This window comes from Gymnoscopelus braueri (assembly GCF_963280865.1).
Source record: "Gymnoscopelus braueri genome assembly, chromosome: 12".
Classification (NCBI taxonomy): domain Eukaryota; kingdom Metazoa; phylum Chordata; class Actinopteri; order Myctophiformes; family Myctophidae; genus Gymnoscopelus; species Gymnoscopelus braueri.
In genome coordinates this window covers 2,370,119-2,391,460 of record NC_137614.1, presented here as the reverse complement: position 1 = coordinate 2,391,460, position 21,342 = coordinate 2,370,119, and the positions used below count along the sequence as shown (strand labels likewise).

General features: G+C 41.1%; 2 protein-coding genes and 1 long non-coding RNA gene across 3 annotated transcripts in view; 1 reads left to right on the top strand and 2 right to left on the bottom strand.

The window, feature by feature from the left end:
* Positions 1–21,342, top strand: part of LOC308096711 — a 776,952-nt gene that overhangs the window by 629,591 nt on the left and 126,019 nt on the right. The window lies entirely within an intron of this gene.
* Positions 10,217–12,283, bottom strand: LOC308097545 (E3 ubiquitin/ISG15 ligase TRIM25-like). Its single transcript, XM_080445379.1, has 2 exons — positions 10,754–12,283; positions 10,217–10,605 (listed from the first exon to the last, which is right to left on the bottom strand). Exon 1 carries the CDS (start codon positions 12,263–12,265, stop codon positions 10,766–10,768), a length of 1,500 nt encoding a protein of 499 aa, XP_080301505.1. The 5' UTR covers positions 12,266–12,283; the 3' UTR covers positions 10,217–10,605; positions 10,754–10,765.
* col2a1a (collagen, type II, alpha 1a) overlaps positions 18,354–21,342 on the bottom strand; it is a 50,097-nt gene continuing 47,108 nt past the window's right edge. The window contains exons 52-53 of the mRNA XM_080444220.1: positions 20,824–21,066; positions 18,354–20,127 (exon numbers count right to left, since the gene is read on the bottom strand). Coding sequence (XP_080300346.1) covers positions 19,981–20,127; positions 20,824–21,066 — 390 coding nt within the window. The 3' untranslated portion in view covers positions 18,354–19,980. The remainder of the gene's footprint in view (positions 20,128–20,823; positions 21,067–21,342) is intronic.

Genomic DNA, 21,342 nt, shown 5'->3' with positions numbered 1-21,342 from the left:
ACGTTTTCTCCCAGTTAGGAGGGAGTTTTTCGTTGCCACTGTCGCAAATTGCTTGCTCAGGGTGGGATTGTCGGGTCTCTTCTCTACATGTAAAGTGTTGAGACAACTTGTTGTGATTTGACACTTTAATTGAATTGAATTGAATTGAATGCTCTGCTCTGGGGGTTTGTGATTGAATGATCTGTGACATGTTTGCACAGGAATCTGTAATATCACATGAGCAGAGTCACACCGCCAAACTTGAATGCAATATCATTGCATATATGGGTTATGGTTAATATGGTAATGGTTAATAAATGGTAAATGGTTCATTAACTGTCTGATTATTTCTGAGCTGAAGTGTCTAAATGAAATGTCCTTGTGCGTCACAAAAGGGGGCGTTCAGTAGGCCAATGAGAGGCAGGTGGGGGCGGGACAACTAGATTCTGACAAGTCCTGGAAAAGACGCGTTGTGATTGGCCAGTGCCCGTTCCCGCCATTTCCGGGGGGAACGGGCACTGGCCAATCACAGCGCGTATGGCGGCCACCATACGAAACAGGTCGCTCCAACGAACTGCAGAGGCCAATGAGGTATCTAGGTTTCTATATCTATGATTCCAACCAGTTCCTTTCCCCTCCATCAGGCGCCCCGGCTGACCAGGGGGAGGTAGTAACTATAGAGACCAGGATTACTGCATGTTTTTTTGTGAGGGTACCTAGTACCTACCCTAGGGGACACGGGGAGAACATTCAAACTCCACACAGAAAGGCCCTTTTGCCAACACCACCTAGGTTAAGGGCACTGATGACGTGGAGGGGAGGACATGCCCCCAGCGCCTACAGCGTCCCAGGCGGGAATCGAACCCAGGACCTTCTTTTTCGAAACATTTTTACAAATGTAACAAAACACAAATCTGGTACAGGGGTCAAAAATAGTTTTTAGATGGGGAGATCTGTGGACAAATACATGTTAATTTGGGGGTCCTTGGCATGAAAATGTTTATGAACCACCGGTTTAAACAACATTAGGAAACAAGAGTAAAATCAGCAACTACACTTTAGAAACAAGCCCAAAAAACGCAACCCGCAACTACCAATATTTACAAGCAATTTTACAGAAAAACATCCTGACATCAGGAATGGGGATTCCGAGCTAAATATAAATATATCCGAGCTAAATATCATAAGATTATAGTCGACTAAATCTACAGTTGATTTAGTCGACTATAATGTTTAGTGGACCAGCATTCTGTTCTATTGGGCCAAAGTTTCAGCCTTGATGCTTACCTATCTGACTTGACCCTACCTAGGCTGAGATTCTTGATTTGAGCTTGGTGAGCTTAGGAGAAATACCCTGTCTGCCATTGCAACTGAAGGCATTGATATACAGTATAGTTCCACGTAGTACTCCATCCTAAACAGTACATACGTATATAGTTCCATGTAGAACTCAAATTGCAGATAGTAAGTGTCATACATCATTCCCCAATGTTAATCGTTTTAGAGCAGGAGACAGAAATTAAACTTAAACATAAACATAAACATGACACTGAAAATGACAATCAGTTGTCTTCATACCACCCTAAATTTTATGCCCAACAAATTCAGTGGTTTCTCCCAGATTCTAGAGAACAGGTGCGCTTTCTCATTTATACGGTATTTCAATTTCTCTAGAGTGGCAGCATCGGATATCAAAGATTTCCACAGCTGAATAGACGGAGATTCATCTCCAACCCACTTTGTCATTATTGATTTTCTAGCTAACATTAGGAGGAATTGAACTATTTCTTTATGCATCTTCAAAGAATCAGGAAGTATCCCATTTTAACGTTTGCATAAGACTGCATGGTCGTCAAGGCTAGAACATTTAAAACAAAACTATATATTAATATTAATGAATTTGTATTGGGCATTATCTGAGTAGATAGAAAGGTGTTTTATTATCTCCTGGAATAGAGAGAGAGAGAGAGAGAGAGAGAGAGAGAGAGAGAGAGAGAGAGAGAGAGAGAGAGAGAGAGAGAGAGAGAGAGGAGAGAGAGAGAGAGAGAGAGAGAGAGAGAGAACCTCTGAAAGTCTTATTAAAGAAATGTTACTTAACGTGCTGTCATTGCCATTCACGTGGCCGTTGCTTGTGCATTTTGCACGCATGTTCGTGTCATGTACTTTCTGTACCATGAAATCATAAACCGGTTTCTGCACTTACCTATGTATGCATCACTCCTTACATTATCTGGAATGCACCCTTCTAACAATACAGGTCGAATTATTTGCATATTGAAACGGATTTCAAGCCTCTGACGTTTTTACATGTAGTTCATCATGCAACACGTGTGTGTTCCGCCCTCAAATTCATCTTATGGAGGCCATCAACCCTGCCCGCACACACGCATTAAAGTCTATTTAAGTTCATGTATATATTAAGTTCTAAATAAAAACGGGTTTCACGCCCACCTAATCTCTTTTTCCCCTAGACGGGGATGTAACTATAATATCAATTCCAAGTTTTATTAGCCTTTGGTCGTGAGGTTAAACTGTAAACAAAATTCTTATTCTCTTCATTACACGTGAGAGTCGGCTATTTACTTTATAAACGTTTAATCGTGTGAGGGACTCGCTTGCGCTCATAGGCGGATTTTATGTGGGGGGCATTGCACCCCCCTGGCGGCCGGGGACGTTTTTTCTTTTCTTTTTCCAATATTAAAAATATATATATATATAATTATTATTATTTTTATTAAAAAAAAAAAAGTGAGACATAAATATGAATTCTATAATGTTTTGTTTTGTAATAAATACATTTTAGAGTAGTCATGACTCTTGTGACATGATTTTCGTAATGACTTGAGACGGAAGTGGCCATGGGTCTTACAGCAGCCAGCAGGTACCTTGCTGTGACTGTGACCCTAGGCTCTTCCTGGTTCCATACCTGATTGATTGATTGATGTACTTTATTTAGTAAGACGTGAGAACAGTACATAACAGTACATGGAAGTAGAAATTCACAATACAAGGTCTACTAAACTGGAAATCTCATTAAGCACTGAGCTTGTTTAAGATGAGAACCCCATGCACACAAATCATGATGACTGTTCATGTGTCACTGTTACCTGTAGCCAGCGTAATTGATCATTCATTTAAACTCAGCAAATAAACTTGGAAAAATACGCACAGCCACTGAAAATTCACCCTGTCCTTGTTGGAGCAGAGATGGATCTTGTCAAAGCCTCTTGTGACACTCACACTCCTGTTTCACTTGATCATCTTAAAAAGACTGTTACAAAGGACAGCTATCCGAATCTGTACAAGATGCTACAGTTCAACTGTAACAGTTGGCACTGACTCTGCCCATTGGATCTGCCACTATACAGAGAGGAGTTTCTCTGCCATGAGGAACATTCGAAATTGGCTGCGGTCAACAATGGGAGATACAAGGTTTTCCTGATTGCTATTCTGAACTTTGAGGATGACGTAACAGAAAAGCTGTCACCTGAGAAGATCGTGGACATATATGATGGACGCAAAAAAAGGCGTTTACTTCTACAAGGTAAGAAGACAAGTCAGCATTATTACAGAGGATATGTTTGATTGATTGATTGATGTAGTTTATTTAGAAAGACATGAGAATAGTACATGACAGTACATAACAGTACATGGAAGTACAAATTCACAATACAAGGTCTACTAAACTGGAAACCCTCATTAAGCATTACGCTTGTTTAAGATGAGAACCCCATGCACACAAATCATGATGAAATATAAGAGGCAGGCAGATATACACACTACTATACAGAATGTCATACAATCAGCTTTCAGGTTACTGGTATGACGAGAGAAAAAAAAAATATGTATACTGTATGCGCGCGGTTGCGCGCTGTGCGTAATCATTTGGTCATTAGGCTGTGCTTAGTTGTGCGCTGATGTGTATGATAAACTACTGTATGTATGTATATTAATACCTATATACTGTATGTGTGACAGATGGTGGTGGTCTGTAACTGTTTTGAGTCGCTGTATTGTATATGGTAGGCTACAGTATAATGGCAGAGTCCATACATTGTATTTGTATTGTTTTATTTGGTAAAGTAAACGTGGTCTGGTGGAGCAGCAATATGTTGTGTGGTCTTTCTTTTCTATTCCCTTTGTGTTTGCCACTATGATTAAGACGCGCACTGTTGCGCAGTAGTTGGGAGTCGGATCTACTGTACACTTTATGGAGTAAATGTTTTGTACTGAATTAATTAACCAAAGTAACCGAATTAAAGTCACAACCCCCCCCCCCCAAAAAGAGTATCAAACCCGTGGAAAACCCGAAAATTTCGGCAAATAAATATTGTACTTTTACTCCACTACAATTATTTGAAAACTTTAGTAACCAGTTACTTTGCAGATATAAATTATTATATTATAAAACATACATTTACCACTTTAGCCCTATTTTATAGCTAGGCTATTTGAAAATAGATAGCTATTTTCAAACATTTTTGTAATTTTACTTTTGGTACTTTATGTATATTTTGATGCCTATACTTTTGTACTTTTACTCAAGTAACATTTTACTTGTAAGGGCGCGCTCCCACCAAGAGTTGGCTGGCCGCTGTTTGCAGAATCTGCCAATGCATTGTCAATGCAAATGCGTTGATTCACGCAAGAGCAGATTTTTCCGCTAGTCGCGCAGACCTTGCGTTTATCTGCTCTCCGCGACTAAGCATAAAACTGCTGGAGGCAGGCGCTGATTTTCTCCCTCTGTCCAATCGGGTGAGTCGAAGGCGGACCGTCTCAAGACTCAGGAAGCAACATGGTGCTCAAGGCAGCAGGCACCATAGACATATAAAGGTAGACGCCTCCTCTGGCTCTGAAGCGTCGGCATCTCGGACGCACTTCCGCTTCCTCTATGCTTCTGGCGACCTGCCTTTTTAACCCCGGTCTCAGTAGCGGGGGGCGGGGCGGGTGCGGGGAGAGACAGGCAAGTTGAGTGAAACGAGTTAGGGAAAACGCAGTCCCCACAACATCATTTACTATTCTGTGCCTATCGGTACATAACTCGGACGGCGCTTAGTCGACTAGCAACCCATCGGCCGGTCGTCGCGGGCACTCGCGCCTGGAGGCGCTCGGGCGCGACTCCTCGGCCTCAAGGTCTGCTGAGTCGGCGTGCCTCCGTCATGGTCTGGTCCAAAACTATACTTTATCGGCGAAAAAAAGTAGTCCGCGGTTGTTTGAAAAAATATTGTCCCAAACGGGAGTAGAACTCTGACTCTCAATGCTAGTGGATTGAGAGTCTAATGATTAGCGAGGTGCACCACTGAGGCCGGTGCTGAGATTAGGTATTTGGGCTGTATTAAAATGTGACAATCCCCCAACGTTCCCAACTCTTCTAATGTAGAGCGAAAGAAGCACCGCCCAGGGGGCTACTGAGACCGGGGGTAAAAAGACTGTTCGCATGCTTCTGGGGGGCATGCCAAGCCCCCAGAACCCAGTGGTTTCATTGAAGCCAAATGGACATGCTGGCCATTTGAGGTATTGCAGGTGTGGCCAATGTATATGTACGAGCCCATGGTGCTCCAGTGACGTCACTGAGGACCCAAATAGGCCGCGCCCATCACATTTTCCAATACGTTTCCAACCCGGAAGAAGGGTTCAATTGAGCCCATGCGCTGGGTGAGCAACTCAATGCAAGTGGATGGGAGGCGATATCCGGTGCCCTCTCTATTATTTTTAACTCTATGGGGGCATGCTGGAAACTTCCGTGTGCGTCACAGAAGGGGGCGTTCGGTAGGCCAATCAGAGGCAGGTGGGGTGGGTCTTTTCTTAAGAGGCAGCCGCGCAGCAATAAGTCAGTTAGACGCGCTGTGATTGGCCAGTAGTTAACGTGATGTGATTGGTCAGTAGTCAAACAGCCCCCCAGAAGAGCCTTGTATTGAGAGACCAGTCGTTACAATGAACTGCAGAGGCCAATGAGGTATCTAGGTTTCTATATCTATGGCAGGCACAGGCGGTGCGGGCTACGGAGAGGCTCCTGAAAGTGAGTGACAGGCGCGACACTCCCGTTTTTTTGAATCCGCTGGCTGCAAAAAACTGTGGCCGCGCACAACCACAAGCCCTAACAGAGTATTTTTATATTGCTACTTTTACTTAAGTGAAATATCTGAGTACTTCTTCCACCACTGATGGATCCACTTGGCTGAAGTGAGTGTGTCAGCACAGTGGTATGCTGCCCTCTAGTGTTCTTGGTCTGTACTTGTCAGCTTGCTTGAGATGTGATTGCTTTTATTATTGTTCATACTTTTGAGTGTGACACTGCCATCAGTTGTTAGGGGGGGGGGTGTATTATATAATATTATAATGAGCATTAGTGAGTAGTGAGGACCAATTATGAAGATAATATATTATATGATATCATAATGAACATTAGTGAGGACCAATTACATGAAGATACGTTGAAAATGGGTGACATTATCCTTTAAGTGAGTGTTAGCCCTGTAGTCCCGTTGACATCAAAGATGGTTCAGTGTCAGTGGTTCTCAACCTGTGGGTCGGGACCCCGAGGGGATTTATTTTATTTATTTATTTATTATGATGGTGGGGGGGGGGGGGGGGTCCCCAGATGACAGCGAAGTGACAATTTAAGGACTTTTAAGACCTTTTTAATACTTAAATAAAAAGAAAGAAAGAAATATAGAAAGAAAGAAAGAAAATAACTGTGAGCTTGTAGATCTGCTATTTTCAAATAGCCAAAGTGTATAAGGCTGAAGTGATACTGTATGTTTTGTAATAATAATTCAAATCTAATCTAATCTTCAATCTAGTAACTAGTAACTAAGTTTTCACTTTACTTCATTGTTTAGCACCTTCATACCTTTCAGATTGCCTGGATAGCTATGCTCCAACCCGTTCCCTTTGGTCATCTACTGCTGACCTCACTCTGTGTGTGTGTGTGTGTGTGTGTGTGTGTGTGTGTGTGTGTGTGTGTGTGTGTGTGTGTGTGTGTGTGTGTGCGTGCGTGCGTGCGTGCGTGCCTGCGTGCGTTTGTGTGTGTGTGTGTGTGTGTGTGTGTGTGTGTGTGTGTGTGTGTGTGTGTGTGTGTGTGTGTGTGTGTGTGTGTGTGTGTGTGTGTGTGTGTGCGTGCGTGCGTGCGTGCGTGCCTGCGTGCGTTTGTGTGTGTGTGTGTGTGTGTGTGTGTGTGTGTGTGTGTGTGTGTGTGTGTGTGTGTGTGTGTGTGTGTGTGTGTGTGTGTGTGTGTGTGTGTGTGTGTGTGTGTGTGTGTGTCTGTCTGTCTGTCTGTCTGTCTGTCTGTCTGTCTGTCTGTCTGTCTGTCTGTCTGTCTGTCTGTCTGTCTGTCTGTCTGTCTGTCTGTCTGTCTGTCTGTCTGTCTGTCTGTCTGTCTCTCTGTCTGTCTGTCTGTCTGTCTGTCTGTCTGTCTGTCTGTCTGTCTGTCTGTCTGTCTGTCTGTCTGTCTGTATGTCTCCGTGTCTGTCTGTCTGTCTGTCTGTCTGTCTGTCTGTCTGTCTGTCTGTCTGTCTGTCTGTCTGTCTGTCTGTCTGTCTGTCTGTCTGTCTGTCTGTCTGTCTGTCTGTCTGTCTGTCTGTCTGTCTGTCTGTCTGTCTCTGCAACATATGCAACTTCAGGAATGACTAAAACTAGAGAGAGACACCTCTCCCCCTCCCTGACCCACCCTGGGAGCCTTTGTGTGTGTGTGTGTGTGTGTGTGTGTGTGTGTGTGTGTGTGTGTGTGTGTGTGTGTGTGTGTGTGTGTGTGTGTGTGTGTGTGTGTGTGTGTGTGTGTGTGTGTGTGTGTGTGTGTGTGTGTGTGTGCACACTGGAGTGTCACTGGAGTGGGTGCCTTCTGACTCTGAGCTTGTAGATCTGCTGTTTATAGCCAACATATACAGAATTGTAAATATACAGAAAGAGATTAAAATTATTATGATGCTACGTTAACCCAACAGGAAGTTTACTAGTTCAGACTGTACTGGCCGACATCCAACATCTGACAGGTAGGAATCCAACCTTTTATCCAACCTTCATAGTAATCATCACCTATCGTTGAGGACAAATCATTGAATCAAGACAAACACAATCATTAACATTAATGAGTGAAGGACTTTTCCACAAACATGGGAGGAAGAATTTGCTTTTAAGAAGGCAAATAGCAAGCCATTGTGCCATCTTGGCCAGAGAAAGCGGACATTCTGAGTATATCTACCATTCTCTTATTGCAACAGCAATCTGTCCAAATTATTTCTGAATTCACATTTTGTGAATAAAACCTACTCATTTTGTAACGTAATCATTTCATATCATGACAATCTTTTTGACCAATAAGGTTTAGTCTTACAGATCAAAATGTGGCTTTGTTTCCTTAATTTCTGAACTAATCTGTTACAAAAACATTTGTTCAAACATCAGTGGAATTAGTTGCTGCGCACATCCCTAATCCATGTGTCTTTAAACAAAAACTCAAAGTTGTAGGTCAAGGCCCTCAGACACAGCTGTATTTTGCTGTGTGTTCCCTGAGCACCGTTAAGCTGAGTTAACCCTGCACCAGGAGATGTTACAACAGAATATCAAAGAACTGCAGATCAGTTTGGTTTGTTCATCTCACATGTTTTACTTAAGTAAAAGTATCAATACTGCAATATAGAAATACTCTGTTACAAGTAAAAGTCCGGAATTCAAAATTTACTTGAGTAAAAGTACAAAAATATTGGTATCAAGATGTACTTAAAGTATCAAAAGTAGAAAGTACTCACTATGCAGAATGTCCCATTTCAATGTATACAAATCTTTTGAAAAAAGCAGATCTACAAGCTCACACTGCGTCGCATCGCGACGCAGTGTGAGCTTGTAGATCGGCTATTTTCAAATGGCCAAAATGTATATGTATGGAATGGTTAATGTATGTTTTGTAATAATAATAATCAAAATCTACAAAGTAGCAAATAACTATAGTTTTCAAATAATTGTCGTGGAGTAAAAGTGCAATATTTGTCTCTGAGATGTAGTGGAGTAGAAGTAAAAGTACAGAAAATTGGAAATACTCAAGTAAAGAAAACATTTAAGAAACTCAAAATCGTACTTATGTACAGTACTTGACTAAATGTAGTTAGTTACTTTACACCACTGGTACAGACCACCTTCACAACACCTAATCATCACCACCTGTCCCCTGTACAGACCATCTTCAGAGGCCGGCCTCTGTGATGTGGGACCTGAGGCGAGGGCGTGGCTGCATGACATTGAAAAGGAGAATTTTGGACTAAGGTTTTCTTACCTTTTCTATGATGTTATGATATCTTAGGATGAATGGTACAGTAGAAAAATTTCATAACTCCATCCCGGGTCCGCCACAGCTTAAAACGTGCGCGGATAGGCCTTGCGTTAGATCACATATATATATTTTTTTGGGTGGATCTAACGTCCTAAGTCTCTCTAGACGAGATTGAAATCTCGAGATTGAAATCTCGTCTAGCGAGACTTCTGTTTTTTTTTTTTTTGGACAGTGTTCTGTAACTATGAACGTCAGATCTAAAAAAAAAAGAAAAAAAAGAAAAGCTATTAAAATATGCGATCTAACGCAAGGCCTATCCGCGCACGTTTTAAGCTGTGGCGGACCCGGGATGGAGTTATGACATTTTTCTACTGTACCATTCATCCTAAGATATCATAACATCATAGAAAATGTAAGAAAACCTTAGTCCAAAATTCTCCTTTAAGCTGGAAGTCCCGGTCCACTTTACAGTGACAGCAATAAAGAACACATGACAGCAGCTTAAAGTACACTCATAAAATAATAACACAAACACAATACACGTGTAGTAATACACAACCATTTATTGAAATAATAGTATTATCATGTTGGTTACTATGTATTACATTACATGTTATATAATAATATGTTATAACATGTTATATTATAATCTTGGAATTTAAACTACAGTAAATCAATATCATTGAATGTTTTTTTGCATGGAATATCAAACCCACAAAAAGATGATTGCTTCATAGAAAGACAATTTGTCTGGTTTCCAGGCTAGACAAAATGGTATACCAAAGATAAAAAAAATAAAAAATAAAACCCAACCCCAGAAAGCCACAATTCCTCCATCAAATCAATCATATGAATACAAGAACAGAACAAAATAGCAAAACAGAATTACATAATTATGCAATATCTTCTCAACAGACAAAATAAACAAGAATCGTGTGTTAGTTTTTTCTTCTTTTCCAAGCTTAGCAACAACACTACTGATTTCAGAGGTCAACTAAATCATTTGGTAGTTTCATTTACATCAACAGAACAGTTTATACATTTATGAGAATGTTGACCTTGAGAGAAATAAACAACAAGACGATGAAGAAATGATTATGGAGTCATGAGAGACGAACCAAAGTCTGATTTACTCGGTGATGGAAGAAGAACTAAGGTTTGTTACTTAAGTGAAAGTACAGTAGCAATACCACAATGGAGAAATACTCTGGTACAACTAAAAGCTCTGTAATCACAAATTTACTTGAGTAAAAGTACCAAAGTATTGGCATCAAAATGTACAAGCAAAAGTACAGAAATGTACTCACACAATCTGAGATATTTAAAAATGTGTCAATTTTCCCCGACAAAAAATAACCGATCTACAAGCGGGCTTTGTATGCACAATAAAAGTCCTAGTAGTCTAACTAAGTAAAAGTGTAAAACAAATGGAAATACTCAAGTAAAAAAAAATATATATACCTCCAAATATTACTTAAGTACTGTACTTGAGTACATGTACTTAGTTACTTCCCACTGGATTTACTTGATGTCATGACACATCTCCATGGTGGCTCCGTCACAAACCCAAAATCCGGGGAGGAGGGGCCGCGTGAATGTGGTCTCGATTCTTTTGAGGAGAACCATGCTGTCAGAGACGCTGTAGAAGGACAGAATGCCAGCACTGTGATCCAGGTACACTCCTACTCTGGACCTCACGTTGATGGGGATGTCAGAACCAATCTCTCTGTGTCTGAAATAACAACCTACCTGCCAACACTGCAAACACCAAGTTTTAGCATTCAATCCAAATCTACGCTCAGTGTCTCCTGACCTGGGGATGTCTGGGTACGCGACTGCAACGTCGACGTAGTCTCCGCCCCACTCTGCCTCCCAGTAATGGCGTCCAGTCAGAGGCTCTGTACCCAGGACCTGCCAGCATTCGACAAATCTATCTGGGTGTTGAGGATGTGATTGTACTACGTTAGTCATCAATACTTTTAGGTTCCCTTCAGACAGAGACAGGTATTGATGTGCTGTGTTTGGATCCATTGTGACATTGATTGCATATTTTAAGAACTCAGCTCTAGTCTTGGGCTCTGGTGTTGACAGTAAAACATCCACTCTCTTCACCGTCTTTGAGACGTTCGTCCCTTCCTCTTTAAGAATGGCCTCTAGTTTGCCCCTCATCTTTGACACGGCCACAGTCACACCGTCAAAGTGTCTCAGAGGACGGTCATGAATGCTGACTCGGTACGTAGATTCACTGATCCTTGAGAGGTTGTTGTAACTGTTCTCTGTGTGTGAGAGCTGCTCCAGCTGTCTCCTCCTCAGTGCAGTGACCGCCAGCCCCACACGCTTCCCCTGCTCTTCAGCACGACTCACTTCATGTTTCTGCTGGTCTCTGATCTGCTCCCTCACCTTAGATCGTCTTTTCTCAATGGAAGAGATGAGCTCAGTAAAGATGGTGTCACTGTTCCTCGCTGCTTTATCGGCAGATTTATTGATGGTCTCCACCTCCCGCTGAAGCACCTTCACTTCTTCCTCTCTCTCCTGGATTCTCTCCTGGACGCAGATGTTCTCCTGAAGCTTGCTGGAGGCTTTGACCCGCTTGTGTTTCTTAAAGGCAGGCGAGTGATAGTGAGGCTGGACGTGAGTGGCACAGTACGAGACCAGACACTGAAGACAAGTCTCCACAGCTTTCTGTTTTCTACCACTGCAGGAATCACAGCCCACATCTCCAGGTCCAGCATAGCAGTGCTCAGGAATAATACCTTCGAGTGCTGTCTTCTTGAGTATAGCCACCACCTCACCCAACATGAGGTTTTTCTTCAGTTCAGGTCTTGGGTCGAACGTCTGGCTGCACTGTGGACATTTGACTTTCGGCATTTGCTCATTCTGATCCCAGTATCCCTCAATACACCTACTGCAGTAGTTGTGTCCACAGGGAACAGTCACCGGAAACCTCAGTGTATCCAGACAGATAGAACAGGAGAACTTTTCCTCATCCAACAGAACTTTCTGTTTCTCTGCCTGTGCCATTCTTCAGCTTAGTGTGACTGTGACACACCGACCGAGTTGTCTTTTAGTTTGACTTCATTTCCTCATTCTTCAGAGGTCACATGACATGGGTGGTTCTTCCTGGTTGTGTGTGTGTGTGACACACTTTTTACATTCTGTTTTACAGGCTACGGTATTTATTGAGGTGAGAGAGAGAGACAGTGTAGGAGTTTATTTTTCTTTTTACATGTATGGGTTTTATTTTTAATGGATTTTGGATTTTTTTTCTGCAACCCAAAAATCCATCCCGACGAGTGTTATAGTTTTATGCCATAACACACACATATATAGCATAAATAGACAGCAAGAAATTCCCTTTTTAGATAAAAAACAAGATAAACTCGAGAGCAGTACAGCCTACACAAGGTACTCAATACACCAAAAGGTAATGCAGGTGAATCACTATTGCTTATTTAGCAGTCATGGCCTGGGGTAAGAAACTAATCCTCAGTCTGGTCGTACCTGAGGATCCTGCATGTCTTCCCTGATGGTGACAACAGGGTGAACGGGCTGTTATGGGGGTGGGGTCTTTGGGGTGGGGTCTTTGAATGCTGTGTTCACACTGGCAGTTACAAAGCTACAGGCTACCATTCATTTAAATGGAAGCCGGGTTCACCCTGTGTGTGTGTGTGTGTGTGTGTGTGTGTGTGTGTGTGTGTGTGTGTGTGTGTGTGTGTGTGTGTGTGTGTGTGTGTGTGTGTCTCGGTGTTTGTGACATATGACAGAGAAGTAGAGACACCTCTCCGTGTGTGTGTGTGTGTGTGTGTGTGTGTGTGTGTGTGTGTGTGTGTGTGTGTGTGTGCGCGCAGGGGCGGATTTCACAAGTTTGTGGCTCCAAGCAGAGCTCAAGTTTGCCCCCCCCACTGTACAATGCCTATACTGAAAAAGTGTCATAATTGAGTGTGAAATTGACAGTGCAGTGTAAAAGTGCTGTTTAATTCAAGTTTAATCATACAAATGAAACATAGTATCAGCAATCCCTCATAGATACAAATACAATTTGGTTTGGGTTCTTCTGCTGCCATAAAATGCCTTCATGGTGGCTGTCAGTCAAGTACAAACCAACGTGATTTAATCAGACGCAGCTGCATGACATTGAACACTTCATTGATGTGATGACATAGAGAAGGGGTTCTCAATCTTTTTTATGACACAACCCCATTTTATGACTGGTAGTTAGAGAGCAGCTAAACACAGACAAATAAAGGTCCCAAGTAGAACCTAAACTGGTTCTTCACAGTGATGTCATAGCGGAACCTCTCTCTCTCTCTCTCTTTCTGTCTCTCTGTCTCTCTCTCTTTCTCTCTCTAAACTTATGATGAGTAGGCCTACTGTCTATCTTCAATCATTATCTGATAATTATTCACGTGTCTATGTATGTTTTTATTCATTTTTATAACAGTTTATCATAATTATGGGATGTCATCTTGTCATATCAGCCATATACTTTATCATTATGACAAATAGCAGATCTACAAGCTCACAACGCATCGCATCGTGCGGCGTTGTAAGCTTGTAGATTGGCCTACTGAAGGATTTTGAGATGTCTTGAAATATTATGAAAAGAATATTGTGAAAATTGATGGACATTGTTTTTGGGGGAAATATCGACGAGTTATAATGTGGTTAAATAAAAATGCTGATTCATAAGATTTATCATCTTTATTGAAATAAAAATATTGACTCATGAGTTTGAAGTCATTAGGTTGCATCTGTAATATCTTTATTGGGGAACAAAGTATCAAAGTACATTTATTTGAGTACTGTACTAGAGTATTTTTGGGTAATCATGACTTTCAATCCACTATTACTAGGAAGGGAAAAAGTACATTATGAACCATTAAAAGCCCTGTTCCAAAAAAAAAGCAGATCTACAAGCTCACAGTGTCTACTATTTCCTCTATTCTTGAGAACTTTTGAACATGTATCAAAAAATATAATGTACTTTGTTGTAACTTTTGGATACTTAAGTATTTTTCAAATGCAACTACTCCATTACTTTGACTCAAGTTATAATCTGACAGCAACTTTCACTTTGTCTGTCAGGTGTAAAAACCTCATATGTCCAAAACTGTTCTTTTCAACATACAAATTCGAAAGCATCAAAAGTAGCTGATCTACAAGCTCAGACCATCTGGCAACACCGGTCTGAACACGGTATGGAGAAAAGATCTACAAGCTCGGACCATCTGGCAACACTGGTCTGAACACGGCAGTGGATGTCACCTCCTTTCTTCTGGAAAATGACTTTATGACTTTTAAATAAACTACAACAGTGGTTCCCAAATGTGAAGTTTCCCCCAGCAGCCACACTAGTGAAAATAGCAGATCTACAAGCTCGTAGATCTGCTATTTTCACTACTTAAAGGACGACTTCACCCATTTTCATTTATATCTTCATATTATAATTGCTCCTCACGAATGCTCATTATAATATTATATTATATTTTATCTTCATATAATTGGTCCTCACTTATAATATTATATTATATCTTATCTTCATATAATTGGTCCTCACTAATCCTCATTATAATATTATATAATATCTTATCAAAGGCTTGTTACCATTAAACAGGTGGGTTACACCCAGTGGTGGAAAAAATATTCATTTAAGTTACTTAAGTTACTTACGTTAAAGTATGAATACCGCAATGTAGAAATACTTTGTCACAAGTAAAAGTCCGGAATTAAACATTTACTGCAGAATGTCCCATTTCATACTTTTCAGATGTAGGCCTATATCTACAAGCACACAATGCGTCGTGACGCATTGTGAGCTTGTAGATCTGCTATTTTCAAATGGCCGAAATGTAAATATAGGGCTGAAGTGGTTAATGTATGTTTACTGTAACTAGTACTACTTTGAAATAATTGTAGTGGAGTAAAAGTACAATATTTGCCTCTGAGATGTAGTGGAGTAGAAGTAAAAGTACTGATCATTGGAAATATTCAAGTAAAGTAAAAAAAATAAAATCAAAGTAAATGTACTTACACCACTGGATACACACTCCAAATGGAGACAGTGTGATCAAATTCAACAGAGAGAGGGTCAGAGCTAGCCTGGTAAACCCTCCCTCCGGAAATCTCATTTCTGGAATCAAATAGAAATGAGATTTCCGGAGGGAGGGTTTACCAGGCTAGGTCAGAGCAGATCTGTATAGAACTTTGTTTCATTTGATATATTTATTGAAACTATAGATATTACAACATGTTAAAAGTAGGATTAGAAGATTTGACTATTCGTCTTCATTCATTGCATTCATCATCCTACATATTGTTGGTGTGGATCTCAGGATCTAACCTGACTCAGCCAGATGAGGGCGGTATTGAGTTTCGAAGTAGGCTGTGAAACAAAATGTGTGTCGCAAGCTTCTTCCATTTGGCGAAGTCAGGTTACTCAGGATCCACATGGGGAACGGAGTCAACTTTCTTGTTCACCATCTACAACTACTTATGACTTCAGTTTCAACTCTAGAACACAATGCCACCACCAGACGTTCTCAGATGACTCCTCCATCGTGGGCTGCATCAGTGAGGAATGACGAGGAGTCGGCTACAAATGTGTGGTGGTCCTGGTGGAGAACAATTTTTTTTAAATACATTTTTTCTCACAATTTTTGTAATCCTGGGCGCTACTCTCCCTCTGCCAGCCTGGGGAGAGCCCGAACTGAGCTCATGCTTGGGGGGGGGGTTCCTTTTCTTTTATTGTTCGAAAAGTGGTTTATTTTGTAACTGTAAATGCTGTATTGTTCCCAATCCTCATAATTTGTATAAGGACAACATTTTCAATAGCAAACCTCCATGAAACACATCATTTTATTTTACATGAATTCTCTCTGAGAATATGAATATGAAAAAGCCAACTTGCCTCCATGAGTTGGAAAGTGGAGAAGCAGCACTTGAATGTGTGTGGACTGTGGAGTCATTGCAGAGAAAGAAATGTAATGCAGATAAGAACGGCTGCACTATCCATGTTATTGCCAGAGTGATGGCAGAGCTCTTCACAAAGTTAATTCAAAGACCTGATTGGTTCCAAATATATATATATATATATATATATATATATATATATATATATATATATATATATGACGGACCAGATCCCTGATGGATTCGTGAAATTTGATCTGAGATCCAATTTGTTTTGTGAAATAATACTGAACCGACTCTTATGTCAGTTATCTATTTACTATGCTGCGTTCATTCTGTATTATTGCAGAAGTGCAGATGGAGTCAGTTATCCATTCAACCCTAATCAAAGCAATGAAAAGCCTATTATTCTAGATAGTCAATGAGACATTGCACTCAGCTCTATGCACAGCAGCCATATTGGAAATAAATTGGGCCTCTTCCTTACTACCTTCACAGATCTTTCCAATGATACTAATGAAGGCTCTGTTCCATTCTGGTGAAACAGAGTCAGGGTGCTGCTATTATTGCATGTTGGCTCACTGGAAACACTCTGCTACACCAGTGGGTCTCAAAGTGTGGTCCAGGGACCCTCATGGTTCCTTGAGGGTGGCAAATGGACCCATTTGGTTCCATTATTTCTTACACTCTCAGAGTTATGGGGTCCTTGAAATTAAAAAGGTTTGAGAACCACTGTGCCACACTAAATGGAACAGAGCCTTAATTAGTAGGCCTATCATTGTTAATACCTGTGAAGGAAGAGGCCCAATTTAGTAAGGAAGAGGCCCCAATATGGCTGCCTGATACTACTACTACTACTACTACTACTACTAACTACTTCTCCAAAGTGAGTGACACCCACAGCCACAACTCTAGAGGGAGCGGATCCATGATCTGGTAAAACCCAAATTTAGAACAAACATAGGAAAGTTCTACTATTGTGCCACCAAAATGTGGAATGACCTGACACCATCCATTAATGCATTGGTTCTCAAAGTGGGGTCATGAGCATCATAATTTTAACCACTTTAACATTTTATACTTTGGCTATTCAAAAATAGCAGATATATAAGCTAATAGTGCACCGCGCTATGAGCTTGTAGGTCTGCTATTTTTGAAAATCGCGAAAACTTGTTTATGTTCGCTATTTTAAAGCAAACATTTGTAACTCAAATCTTTGCTTCTGGGGGGCCCCTGGAACATAATATTTTGAGATGGGGGTCCGCGGCCAAATACATATCATTTTGGTGGTCCTTGACATGGAAGAGTTTGAGAACCACTGCATTAGAGGATGTGTAACACGGGTTTACACCTATCAGGAGACCACAATTTTCTCATCCCTTTAGTGCCCACCCATAGTGTTTGTATTTGTTGATGACATGTATTATTGTGTTAATTTTGTACGCTATGTTGATGAATTGAATACATAGGATCACAATGGAAACTAGTACCCAGGACTTTTTTTGTTATCCTTTTAGCTTTAATGCCTTACTGTACATTTATGACTAATAAAGTATTCAATCAATCAATCAATCAATTATATTATTGTAAATGGCTGGTTCTCTTTTATTACTGGTGCATTCATACATGTAGCCTACAGTATATTACTTCAAAGCAACAGAACGGCCTGTCTTTACACACATTGGTTGTAATCAAAACTCAAGTTAACTTCAATATTATGGTCATGGAAACAACTGTAGTAGCCTGTGTAATACTGATGTTGGGCCGTTTATTTACTGAATCATTACAGTACAAAATACTTCACAATTCCACTCGCCGTTATCATTTTCTTTCCTTTATTTATGCCTATAGTTCAAACAAACAGGGGCCAAAGCACACCCCCACCCTGAAACCGCTCCAGTACAGTACTTCCAATTCTGTTGTTGAGTCTCATGAAAATACACACTGGCATTGCACAGTCTCTCAAAACATGCACACACACACACACACTCACACGCACACGCACACGCACGCACACGCACACACAGGCACGCACACAGACACACACACTCACGCACACTCACGCACACAACGTGCACTCACGTACAAGATGAACTGACCTCTCTCGAAAAAGACAGCTATCACAAAAAGAAAAAAAGAAAAATAATTGAACTACACATGAAGGGTTCGGTTGAAAGGAATAAAAAAAACAAACGCATCCTCCCCACGCCAGTTCTGTTTTTATTCAAAAGCTCAATTAAAAAAAAAAAAAAACAGCTTCATTTGTTACTTGGTTTTTTCCTTTTATTTCCAATTTACATCAATTAAAAGTGTAACAAAATAAACAAAACAAAAACAAAAACAAAACAAAAAAAAAGATTGTGATCATAATAAAATTAATAATAAAAAACAAAAATAAAAAATATACACACCCTCACACACACAGAGACAACCCACCCTGATTGTTTAGGTTTTTTTTGAGTGGCTTTCCTTATTGGAGTCCCATGGTTCAAGGTTTGGGGGGCAAAAAGACTTCCGAGGAGGACACGCTTTAAAGCCCCTTTTCTCCCCCTAATGTGGCCCTGTTGCACCGTCCCTCCAGGGTGGGGGGTGTGTGTGGTGTGTGAGGTTAGTGGGAATCGGGGAGGGGGGTGGGGGGAACAATGGATTCTAGAAGTCATAGCACCTTGTGAAGATTAGAGCAAAACCCCATGTTAAAGATGGCCTGCTCAGCCCCGGATGGTCAGCTTTTTTCTTAAAGGTTCGAACATTTTCACTTTGTTTTTTCAGCGTGAGGTAGCTTTTAAACAATCAGGATGACTACAATAAAAGCAAAACAAATTCTTCCCTTAAATTTGTCAAGAAAGGTTTTTTCTTTTGATAATAAACTGGGTAAAACAACATCTGATGGGGGCAGTCAAGAGGGGGTACGGGGTACATGACAAATGAAACATACATCCCAAATGAAACCTCACTTTGTAGAAAGTGTTGGTGCGCATACAGACACATGTATGTACACAGAATGTGGAAATATATATATATATATAAAACCCCATCTGGTTGTTTATAAACACAGACTTTTACAACAATAGAACCAAGGATTTATAATACACAGTAAAAAAAAAACGCTCCCGTAACGTGATGGATAAGTCTGGGGCGGAACTGTTTTTTAATTACTGAAAATATCTTCGTTTTTTTGGATTCTACATGGATTCAAAAGGCCCTGTTTTTTGTTGGGACAGGAGGAGCGAGATAGCGGGACAGGAGATGGCGTAGGACTGAGACGAGAAGAGGGTGTGGCTTGGTTCTGTAGTGGGAGGGGCCTCGTCTTCAAAAAAAGAAAAGAAAAAAACAACCCCGCCCCAGTCCTACCTCAACCCCGCCCCCGTTCAAGGTTTAATAAGACAATAAATAAGTGACATCGAGTCATGTTTCTTGTGTCTCCATCACTTTGTATTCGCTCGATCGGGTCCGTCCCTCTCCTGGTTCCTCCTGGCTCTGAAGGATTCCCGGTGGCCATGGTGGGGAAACATGACTGGATCTCAGGAACGTCGGGGGGGTCGGTCGACAGACAGACAGACAGGGAATGCTTGCTTGTGTCGTTTACAAAAAAAGGAATATTGCCGGTGCCCTTTCAGTGCTGAACATCCAAGGGAGTACAAAAACTTGGAACAGCACTTCTTTGTGTTGAGAGAAAAAGTATCAATTTTCTTTGTTTATAATTTCCATGTCTTCTTTATTGTGGAAGTGAGTGTTAAATGTTTCATAGTTGAAAAGTTTTTTTACTTTGTATTTTTTTACTTTGTTTTGTTGATGGCCACTTGATGGATATTCCAACTTTTTCTTTTTTACAAGAAGCAGACGGCTCCTACATCCACTCCGAACTCCTGATCCGCACCACCAATGTCCATGGGAGCAACGTCCACTATAGGGAGACGGGACGTCTTCTGGGTTTTGTACTCAAAGACGGTCTTGCCCCACTGGCCTGTATGTTTCTGTGGATGGAGAGCAAGAGGAACGTGGTTACACACAAGATTCAAGAAAGAGGCAATAGTCAGGCGGGAAATTGCTGTTTTCAATACATGATAGTTCAGTTGGTGATGCAAGCATGACATTTGGCACAGATGCACTTCATATGACCCTAATTGATAATCAACCTCTGGCCGTGCAAAATTCAAAAATTTCAAGATGGCCACCAGTTTTCGAAATGGCTGCAACTGGGCTAACGTTTTGGACTATATCACTTTGCCGGGGCTGTAAATATTTGATATAAGAGAATATGTTCTCAAGGTATTTCTACCAAGTAAAAAAATTACATTAGGTTCCAATACAGCGGCATATTTTCCAATATGGCTGCCGATAAATTGCAGAAATGTAATGTTTGTTGGTCATTATTGCTTATTGTTTTGACGTTTTTTCTTATAGTTATGGTTTATACATGTAATCATAATTGATCATCAAAAACTAAAAAACCTAAATGGCCGCCAGATTAACATCTGATTTGTTATTTTATAATTATTACAAAGCAATTTCACTTAAAATGACACTACCTTTAAAAGAAATCAAAGGCACACATACATACTCAAAGCTAAAGAAACAGTATCTGTAGTGTGTTTTACAGTATCCCTATAGGCTAAGTGAATATGTTATGTTCCCATGGCGCCCAATGGCGGAAAAGTCCTCCTCCTCACCTTGCAGCCGTCCTCCAGCACGCCGTACGTGAAGCGGCTGTTGCCCTCGGCGCGGATGCTCACGTCGTTGGCGCCCTGCAGGAGCAGGGCCTTCTTCAGGTTGCCCGTGCTCTGCTCCATGTAGGCCACGCTGTTTTTACAGTGGTACGTGATGTTCTGGGACGCCTCTGTGGACAGCAACCTCAGGAAGGTCAGCTGGATGCTGGCCGCGGCGGCCGCAGGGCCCTCCTGAGCATAGCTGAACTGTTAGGGGGCGAAGAGAAGAACCAAGATGGAGGAGTTTAATCATCAATCATCATCATCGTGTTCATACACATTGATACCAATTGATACCATGTTGTTACACTGTGTTTTCATGTGTACTGTTGTCACTGTTGTTGTGGTCTTGGTTCTTTAGCTGTAGAAAGTATTACTAGAAGTCTCACTAAAACACTTTTTAGCTCTCAAGACCCAAAAGAGAAATTAGACATTTTGCCAGGGAACCAAACTAATGAGAATAGCAGATCTACAAGCGTACAA

Excerpts from the sequence above, each read along its gene's own strand:
- LOC308097545 (XM_080445379.1), bottom strand. The coding sequence starts at position 12,265 with ATGGCACAGGCAGAGAAACAGAAAGTTCTGTTGGATGAGGAAAAGTTC.